Below are 10,821 nucleotides of genomic sequence, written 5' to 3' on the forward strand. Positions count from 1 at the left end.
TCGACGCGGCCAAGAGTTCTTTGACTTTGGAGAAAGCTGCTGCAGCTGCTGGTGTTAATGTCAGTTCTTGCTTCTTTTTCTTTTGCTGAGACAGTAAGTCGGTTAATGGCATTAGTTCATTCGCAGCATTTGGTAACCAACGTCTGTAGAAATTGAGCATACCCATAAACCTTCGTAGCTGTCGATAGGTCGTAGGTTGTGGAAAGTTGCGAATTGCGCCTACTTTAGCCGGCAATGGACGAACGCCAGTTGGGGAGACCGTGGCACCCAGGAAGTTTACTTCACTTTCACGGAATTTTGATTTATCCTTATTGATTTGAAGTCCATTTGCTTCCAGAATCCGAAGAACTGATGCCAGGTGTTTCTCATGCTCGGTATCAGTCTCCGAGGCAACCAAAATATCGTCGATGTATACATACACATATGGGCATTCTCGAAAAAGGTGATCGAGGTACCTCTGGAACGTCTGGGCAGCATTTCGCAAACCGAATGGCATTCGGAGAAACTCGTAAAGTCCAAAGGGGGTTATTACAGCCGTCTTTTGTACATCCTTCGGGTGGACTGGAATTTGGTAAAAAGCACGTACCAAATCAATACAAGAGAAAATTCTCTTTCCATGTAGCTGGTTAGCAAAATCCTGGATGTGCGGTATTGGGTAGCGATCTGGTTTGGTCATGGCATTTAGACGGCGAAAATCTCCACAGGCTCGCCATCGTCCATTGGACTTCTTAACCAAGTGAAGCGGACTAGCCCAAGATGACTTTGATGGTCGGATAATGCCTGCCTGCATCAGCTCATTGAATTCTGCTCGTGCAGCTTGAAAACGATCTGGTGGAAGTCTTCGTGGTTTAGAAAATACTGGTGTACCTCGAGTCTCAATATAGTGCTGGACCCTTTCAGTATCCTCTGGTATAGTGGCTGCCGGACGATCGTAAGGATGGGCAGTGGATAGGCCTACTTCTGGTACTTTAACACGACGAGACACACAGGTAATACTGCTTGACATATTTGAGCTTACTAGTCGTTTGTTTCTCATGTCAACACTAATGCCATAATGTGTAAGAAAATCGGCTCCTAGTATGGGTGTGGTGACATCTGCGACTACAAAAGTCCATGTTACAGGTTGGTCTAGACCAAGGTTTAATGAAAGTTGTCTCTGCCCATACGTTTGGATGCACGATCCGGTGGCAGAATATAGGCATACAGTGCTGGGCCGAGTCGCAGTGCAGATTTTACGTGGAAGCACACTCAGGTCTGCCCCTGTATCAATAAGGAACTGAAGTTGGAGAACACTATCGGTAATGAAGAGGCGGCGTGGTATGTGAGGGGCTGCAGTTGCCGCCATTACTGCGCCCTTTCGTCGTTTTTTGTAAAACTGCAGGGTGGTCTACATTTCTTTGCTTGTGCACCAAATCTTCGATGGTAGTAACACTGCTCGTCAGATGATGACTTGGCACTCTTGACCATTTGAATCTGTTGCCGTTCTTCAGCTACAGCTAATCTGTTGGATAAAGCGCTCACTTGGTCATTCAATGCAGCCACTGCTTTGTCTAAGATAGGGCTTTCGGTAACAGCCATGACTGGAAAATTGGAACATCGGAGGTACTTATCGGCTTTCTTAGCAAGCTCTTCTAGATCTCCATCAAGAACAGATATAACACTTCGAACCGAAGGTGGTAGGCGGTCCAACCAAAAATTTTTTAGAACTTGTGTACTAATGCTATCCGTGGCCAGAGCTTGCATTCTGTGGAGTAGTTGAGTGGGTTTTAAGTCACCCAGAGTGAGCTCCATTAATCTGTAGATCCTGTCATCTGAGCTAATGCCATACCTTTCGAGAAGGTGAGCTTTCAGTTGTGTATAGGCATTGCCAGCAGTTGGATTCTTTACAATATCCGCCACTTCTATTAGTATGTCACTGTTTAAACTAGCAACAGTATGATCGAATTTGCAGTTGTCAGATGTTATTTTGGCTTGTCGGAACTGCGCCTCCAGCCGAAGAAACCATAGTTCTGGTTCATTGCGCCAAAACTCTGGAGCTTTTATGCCTACCCGTGCAATTATTGGGTGATCATTGCCTTCGTATGATGTAGCATTATCGTTTGGCATTGTTTGGTCGTTATCTGTCATAATGTCGTCTTTAAATCCTTGTACTTACAGTCTTTTTCTCGGGGTCACCAATGTGGCCGGTTTGCGGGATGCAAAGTAGTCGGGGCACACTTTAAACTATTTTATTGGTTTATTTACAACAAACTACCTAATAAAATAAGTAAGAAAAATTATGACAGTTGTATTCTAAGTTTCTAAAATCTTCTGACGGACGTCCGTCAATCCGTCTCCTCTTCTTTCCCCAGCCGGTCAACACATATGTGGTCGTAGGTTAACTGTCAATCTGCCACAAACATATCCCCTTGCTTTCACAACAAAAAATAGCTAGACAATATTTTCGTCCGAAAACTATTAGCAAAATAGAAATTCATGGTTTTTCTGATGCAAGCATAGAGGCTTATGGTGCTTGCATTTATTTTCGAGTTCTTTATTCTGACAATGATATTTCTTCTACTTTAGTATCTTCAAAATCTAGAGTCGCCCCACTTAAATCAATTACCATTCCAAGGTTAGAACTTTGCGCTATGCTCTTGCTGGCGAAACTTGTAAACAAAATTCTACAAGTCTTCGAAAATAAATTAGAGTATGACTCAATAAATTTGTGGACCGATTCTCAGGTCGCTTTATGTTGGTGCAGGGCACACCCTAGTAAATGGTCAGTGTTCGTATCGCATAGAGTTGCTCAAATTCAAGAACTGACGCAAAATTGTCAGTGGCGATACGTTAAATCAGCTGAAAACAGTGCTGACATTCTATCACGCGGTTTATCAGCCCAAGAAATTCTGGACAACAAGTTGTGGTGGTCCGGTCCTGCTTTTCTTCTTAATCATTCTTTAGAATTCTCTGATGAACCCCCAATAGCTGATCAGCTAATTACAGAGCACAGAAAAACTCGTTCCAATATACTCACAAACGTCAACTCAAAACCTCCTTGGGAACAATTATTTCAAAATTTTTCTTCTTTTTCTCGATTACGTCGTACTATCGCATATGTACTCAGATTTGTCAGTTGTTTAAAAGGAAACAAACAATCTGATCCCCTCACTGTTGAAGAATTGGACCAAGCTCTATATTTTATAGTTCGGCAAGTTCAGCTCACCAATTTTTCTAAAGAAATTTCCGAACTTTCTGCAAACCAGCAACTATCAAATAAACAATTATTATCTTTAAATCCATTTCTCGATGAATTATCAATGCTGAGGATCGGCGGACGGCTTTGTAACGCCTCCATTCCCTACCAACAGAAACATCCCTTGCTTTTGCCACCCCATAATCATACGACCTCCCTCATACTAGAGTACGAACATAGGCGGCTCGGGCATGCTGGTGTTCAAACCGTTCTGAGCAATATTCGTTTACGTTTTTGGCCCCTTAATGGGCTCAGAGAGATCAAAAAAATCATTCGAAATTGCAATATGTGTTTTCGATTCAATAATCAAGTCTGCCAACAGATTATGGCAAGTTTGCCCTCTGATCGTGTAAATGTTTCTAGACCATTTCAGAAAGTTGGAATTGATTTCGGAGGATTCTTTCAAATAAAATCCTCAAGGCTTCGTAAATCTCCACTCATAAAATCATACATTGCGGTTTTTGTTTGCATGGTCACCAAGGCAGTTCACATAGAGCTAGTTCTTGGACTGTCTACTGACTCCTTTCTGAACGCTTTAAAACGTTTTGTCTCGAGAAGAGGAAATCCGTCAGTGATCTATAGTGACAACGCCACCAATTTTTTAGGTGCAAAAAATGTCCTACGTGAGTTGTATCAATTTTTCAAAACTAATAATAATGTAAATATTATCTGTGACTTTCTTTCACAAAATGAGACCAAGTGGAAATTCATTCCACCTCGATCTCCGCATTGGGGTGGAATCTGGGAATCCGCCATCAAAAGCGCAAAATTTCATATCAAGAGATTGGTGGGTAATGCTTTGTTCACTTCAGAAGAGTTTAACACTATTCTTTGTCAAATCGAGGCAATACTAAATTCTCGGCCCTTAGGTCCAGTTTCTAATGACCCTACAGATTTAACCTGCCTTACACCGGGACACTTTCTGATAGGGTCTCCTCTCACCGCTTATCCTGAAAAGGATCTTTCACATTTAAACGAACATAGACTTTCCACCTTCCAGCAGATTTCTAAAATTCAACAAGTTTTTTGGAAACGTTGGTCGGTTGATTACTTAAATCGCCTTCAGAACAGGCCTAAATGGGCTGAAGAATATTCTAACCTGCAAGTAAATAAACTAGTTTTACTCAAGGAAGATAATGTACCTCCAATGATGTGGCCGTTGGCGCGCATCATTGAAGTATATCCTGGTAAGGATGGCAAAGTCCGTGTGGTTAAGCTCCGTACGGCTTCCGGAGAGTTTATCCGATCCATTTCAAAGCTTTCTTTATTACCAAATCAAACTCAACCTTAAAACGACCAACATGCTTATTTCTAGTTTTGTTACATTCTTCCTAACACTTTGTTTTTTCTGTTTCTGTTACTGTGTAATTTAGTTGAAGCAGGGATGCTTCAACGCGGGGGAGAATGTTGAAACTTTATTATATAATCCAAATTCTAATCTTTGCTTTATTACGCCCCTAAAATTATGTCACATTTAATACACGATTTTGGCCTTCTTAAAAAATCTATCTCAAAAAATGAGTGACAATTCCTAAATAAAATATTTGTCAATGTTACATATATTTAAAAAAACGATAGTTTTTTCAATTATAATAGTTCATAATTAAGTCCAAATTAATATTTGGGACTTTTTTTGTACAATATTAATTCTCGATGTGTCTGGCGTAAAAGCTAAACTTAGCTTTAGTAAGTGTAGTCTTTTTAAATAAACCAATTAGGAAAAAGAAGTAATTTATTCTACAACCAAGAGACGGAGAAAACCGTTTGAGAATTAATACCAAAGCGATATTTCTTCATAATTCCTTTTGGGGCTCATATAAAAATGATAATATAGGCCATCAAATTGTGGAGACAATTCAGAATTTAGATTATGTAGTAATGAATAATGGACAACCAACTTGCCAAACGAGTCCAGGAAACTCAGATTCCATGATTGATGTCACGTTTTGCTCACCATCCCTTTTTGATAAAACTTCGTGGTCTGTAGATCTTGATACCTTGGGATCAAATCATTTCGTTATAAAGGTTGTGATCGATGTATTGGGAACTAATGCTAATACCATGTATCCCAGTAGTAAGTGGAACATTAAAAAAGCAAATTGGTCATTATACTCTCAGCTTGTTGATACCTTATTAAACTAAAAACCTCACACATCCTTAAATACTCAAGAAAAATATAATTTCCTTATTGACTGTATTAATGAAGCTTCTAAACAATCTATTTCTGAATATAAACCATTTAAATGCAAACGGACTCCCCCTCCGTGGTGGGATTCGGAATGTGATCAATCCGTTGCAGAAAGAAAGAAGGCATTAATAAACTATAAAAACAATTCTTCTCCTGAAAATTTTTGTAAATGCAAAGAAGTAAATGCTCGTGTCAAAAAAGTCCTGAAATTAAAGGCCAAACAAAGTTGGGTTGAATGGTGTTCAAAATTAAATAAACAAACTCCATGTAGTCTTATTTGGAATCAAGCAAGAAAAATGAATAAGAAAAAAGTTAATTTTTCATTACCTCTAAGTAACTCATGGGTAGACGATTTTTTCGATAAAATAGCTCCACCTTACGTAAATAACCAGTTAGATGTTATTAATTCTAAAACGCTTCCATCTGATCAGAATCATTTTCTCCTTACACCTTTTTCGAGAGCTGAATTAGAATTTGCCCTTGATAATCACGTTAGTACCTCACCAGGATACGATGCAATCAAATATCCTATGATACAACATTTACCAGATAACGCAAAACAATTACTTTTAAATATATTTGACCAGATAATTATTGAAGGCAACAGCATAATAGATTTTAAGCGTAGTATAGTCGTTCCTATTCCCAAACCGGGGAAAGACCCTAAATTAGCTGAAGCTTACCGACCGATATCATTATTATCATGTATATTGAAGACTCTCGAACGGATGGTTAATATTAGGTTAGATTGGTGGATAAGGGATCAAAATCCTTTACCCGCTAACCAACGTGGTTTTAAAAAAGGCTATGGAACTTTAGATTCCTTAACAACTCTTGTTGTAGACATTCAGAACAGTTTTTCCAAGAACAGTTATGTGCCCGCTTTATTTTTAGGCATCGAAGGTGCTTATGACTCTGTCTATCTTACAATTCTCCAAGAAAAAATGATTACATTTTTTAATATTCCATCACAGTTTGCTTCTAACATTGTATACCTGTATAAAAATAGAATAATTTATTTAAAAAATAATCATACTCTTATAGACCCTAGACTTAATAATAAAGGATTACCTCAGGGCTCCGTTTTGAGCCCTATTTTATTTAACATTTACACAGCAGATCTACACAACATCACTATTAACAATATTGCATTTAATATTGTACAATATGCTGACGATTTCTGTTTGTACACAGAACACAAGAAATATCAGCAATCCATTGAAAACTTGAATAGTGTTTATGGTCTCCATAAAAAATGGTTTATTGAAAATGGCTTTGAATTATCATGCAGTAAATCACAAGTTTGTTTATTTACCAGACATAACTTTCCTAATATTAGCACAATCACCTTAGGTGGGCATAAATTTTCTTTTAAAAATAAAATTAAATATCTTGGAATGATACTCGACCAAAAATTGACCTTTAAGTTACATATTGACGACATGTTGAACAGGTGTAATAAGGGAATAAACTTTCTTAAATCAATTGATAGAACTTGGTGGGGATCGGATGTTGAAGTAAGTTTATTATTTTATAAAGCTTACATACGATCTATTTTCGATTACGGCAGTGTTTTGTATGGATCAGCAAGTAATGCACTACTAAACAAAATCAACGTTTTACAGAATTCAGCCTTACGAATATTTCTAGGAGCTATGAGATCCACTCCAGTACAAGCTTTATATTTGGAAGCCTTGGAACCTCCTTTAAATCTAAGACGAAGTTTTTTGTCCAAAAAATATTTAATGAAAGTATACTTACTTAACCCTCTTCTATACTAAAAAATAGTGACTTTAAGTTGCCATGATCTAACCAATAAATATTGGCAAAAAAAGAAATCTCCCTTACTGTGTGAAGCCTATAATCAAAATATAGTACTCTTAAAAAGTATAGATAAAACGAACGACTTATTCAAAAACTACGCGTACTCCTCTTTCTTTTCTCCTACAGATATTATTGTACCAAATTATAGTGAAAACATATATTTAAATAAAAATATTATTTTATCCATAACGAACAATTACAATGAGTCAATAGCTCTATATACAGATGCGTCTAAATCTGCAGATGGAACTGGATGCGCCTTTTTTTACCATCGGGACATAAAGAAAAGAAATTCAAACTGAAACCGGAGACTTCGATTTATACAGCAGAGGCTATTGCAATATATGAAGCTTTACTATATGTAGCTGAATTTGATTTCGCCCATATTATAATTTTGTCTGACTCCTTATTGAAATCTCTTGGTAAATAGGGACCCCCAAACATCCAAGACTACCCATACATTTATAAAATTAAACATATTAAACAAAATCTTTTAACCAAAGGAATCAATGTACATTTTATCTGGATTAAAGCACACGCAGGATTTGAACATAATGAGTATGTCGACTTATTAGCCAAAGAAAGCGTTTCATCCGATACCAGTATTCTACATAAAATAACACTGACTGATAGTATAATCTCATTCAAGTCAACACTGCATCGGGAGTGGAGCTACCAGTGGAAGGAATACTCTTTTGTGAATCAAAATAGATACTCGTTAATTCAGCCCAATATTCCCAAATTTCCTTGGTACAAGTCTTGTAGAGCTTCTAGAAAGTACATAACTTCTATTATTAGAGTACGATTCGGGCACGCATGTTATCCAAAGCATTTATTTAAAATACAGGTTTTGGATAATGATAAATGTGAGCATTGTGAAGAGGACAGTGATTTAGATCATATATTTTTTGGTTGTTCTAAAGATACAATTTACTCATCTAAATTAATAAATGATTTATTAAAATGTAAAGTGGCAACTCCTTGGAATATACTATATTTATTATCACTTGGTTCTGTAGATGTATACAACTCTTTAATTAACTTTTTAAAAGACAGCAAATTATCATTATAATTCCCTTAAACATTTTTAATTAATACCTTTGGTAGTTAGTTGTTTTAGCTGTTAAGCTTAGTGTTTTACTTAATACCTTTTAGTTGTTATCTTTGTTTTAAACCTGTTTTGTATAACTTGATAACTTGTATTCCTTATGTGTCTGGCAGTATGACGGTAAGTCTAAGCAAAAAAAAATATATATATAAATTAATATCGTAAAGTATTATAAGATCTAAGGCATTGAAACCTACCTTAGTTTATGGGCCTTACAGTCCTGTACAAACCTACATCATCGTTTTTTCTTTTAAGTATGTACAAGGAAAAATTTAAAAGAAATTAAAACATGGTCTTTCTGTACACCCCCATTGAGTGGGGTGAATAGAAACAGACACTGTTTTCCGAGTATATTTCAACTGCAGAACCTGTAGGGCTTATAGAAACAGTCAGTGTCATGGGTTGAAAAGAAACAACACTTGTTTTGATAAAATTTTTTTTATTTTGTTTGGATCAGAGAGAGCAGCATATGTGCCTCCTGATGAGAGACTAATAAGTTTCGAAACCGGTAGAGGTGCTTGCTGCACTCTCTGATTGGACTAGAATATGGTTCGGCTGTATTTTCGTTTTACAACGAAATTGAAAATGGTTATTCATTTTTGATTTACATTTACTCTGATTGGAGTATGAAGGGAACCATTCTCGTTGGAACTTTACTGCGCTGAGCAGATGGGACGTGAATTGTAAATTGTAGAATTCCCTCATCTTCCTTAGTCTCAGCATCCGTATGGCTTGCAAATTGTAGAAGCCTCGGAGGTGTAACCAGAGAAGGTTCCCATTGTTTTCATTCTGGTGGGTGTAGAATAGCATTATGTTGTTTTATATGCCATTCAAGTGAAAACTTAGTCTTTTTGCTAGCAATTGCCGCTAGGGCATCTATGCCATTTCGTTCGTTGTAATCCGGGAATCCACGCTGGGGTTTGTTTTGGTTGGATCAGAGAGAGCAGCATATGTGCCTCCTGATGAGAGACTAATAAGTTTCGAAACCGGTAGAGGTGCTTGCTGCACTCTCTGATTGGACTAGAATATGGTTCGGCTGTATTTTCGTTTTGCAACGAAATTTAAAATGGTTATTCATTTTTGATTTACAAGTTTACTTTGATTGGAGTACGAAGGGAACCATTCTCGTTGGAACTTTACCGCGCTGAGCAGATGGGACGTGAATTGTAAATTGTAGAATTCCCTCATCTTCCTTAGTCTCAGCATCCGTATGGCTTGCAAATTGTAGAAGCCTCGGAGGTGTAACCAGAGAAGGTTCCCATTGTTTTCATTCTGGTGGGGTGTAGAATAGCATTATGTTGTTTTATATGCCATTAGAGTGAAAACTTAGTCTTTAAAAAAAAATTATGTATAATGTAAATTTCAAATTATAAATGACAAAATGAATCATTGCTAGTCAAGTTAGTTTAATTCTTCTTCTTCGACTGCCATTTCCGCAACGGAGGTCGGCAATCATCATAGCTATTCGGACTTTGGAGACGGCTGCTCTGAAAATTTCGTTTGATGTACATCCGTACTATTCTCTTAGGTTGCGCAGCCCACCGGTATGTTCGACCTGAACTGGATCTTCTGGAATTGGAAAATCTGCCACAGAAACACTTTTTCGAGACTCCACAGAAACTTTCACACGTTTTTTGCGAGATGCAGTTTCCTCTGGTTTTCTGAGAGCTTTCAGTAGTTCCTTGAAAGTGTCGTCAATAGCAGCGACAGGAGTTGTTACTGTTGGAGTTGTGGCTCCTGAGTCCTCTAAAGATGGTAATATCTTTAGTACTTGATTGCGACAAAGAAGCACAATACCACATTTCCTAGAAATAGCTCTCGAGTGTTTTTCTTTTCACCCAACAGATCCTAAATATGTGACACAATCTTAACTAATATTATAAATATAGAAAAGTGTGTTATTTATACATTCTTAAAGCATGTTATCCTTTTTATTGGTATATAACACTAAACAGATAGTACCAATCAAGAACACAACATGATAGTAAATATAATATTTACATTTAAAGTTTAGAAGATGACGAAATATCTGCTTAAAACGAAACGTGTTATTCTTGCAATAAATCTGAATCTCAATGCTGCCAACCACATAAACTTATTTTTCTCTTCAAATTTAGAGTGCTATCAACTTGCAACCAGAAATTTACCTCTTTACCACTACTTTTACCCCCTGACATATGACGTAAAACTATTTTGGAATTTTTGCTACTATTCACCCCACTGTTTTTATTCACCCCATTTTACGGTACGACCACCGACTAGATCAGGGGTGGGCAAACTTTTTTTAGTAAGGGCCACAAAATTTTTTTGGTCTATTATCGAGAGCCGCATTTGTTAAATTAATATGTTAAAATTTTTAAGATTACTATAATTTTGACTAAATGACGCTCTTTAGGTTGTGAGTTCGAATCCTAGCTGGGTAGGAAATTTTTCTTTATAAAAAATGATTAATTTCTCACCCGAGGG

The 10,821-nt window shown here is 37.1% G+C and overlaps 1 protein-coding gene across 1 annotated transcript; it reads right to left on the bottom strand.

Annotated features, from left to right (window-relative positions):
• Positions 1 to 1,344: 1,344 nt before the first annotated feature.
• On the bottom strand, positions 1,345 to 2,127 carry LOC126888555 (uncharacterized). Its single transcript, XM_050656902.1, has one exon. It carries the CDS (start codon positions 2,125 to 2,127, stop codon positions 1,345 to 1,347), a length of 783 nt encoding a protein of 260 aa, XP_050512859.1.
• Positions 2,128 to 10,821: the final 8,694 nt, after the last annotated feature.

This window comes from Diabrotica virgifera, chromosome 7 (genome assembly GCF_917563875.1).
Source record: "Diabrotica virgifera virgifera chromosome 7, PGI_DIABVI_V3a".
NCBI classification, from domain to species: domain Eukaryota; kingdom Metazoa; phylum Arthropoda; class Insecta; order Coleoptera; family Chrysomelidae; genus Diabrotica; species Diabrotica virgifera.

Coding starts and splice junctions, on each gene's coding strand:
- LOC126888555 (XM_050656902.1), bottom strand. CDS start 2,127: ATGACAGATAACGACCAAACAATGCCAAACGATAATGCTACATCATAC.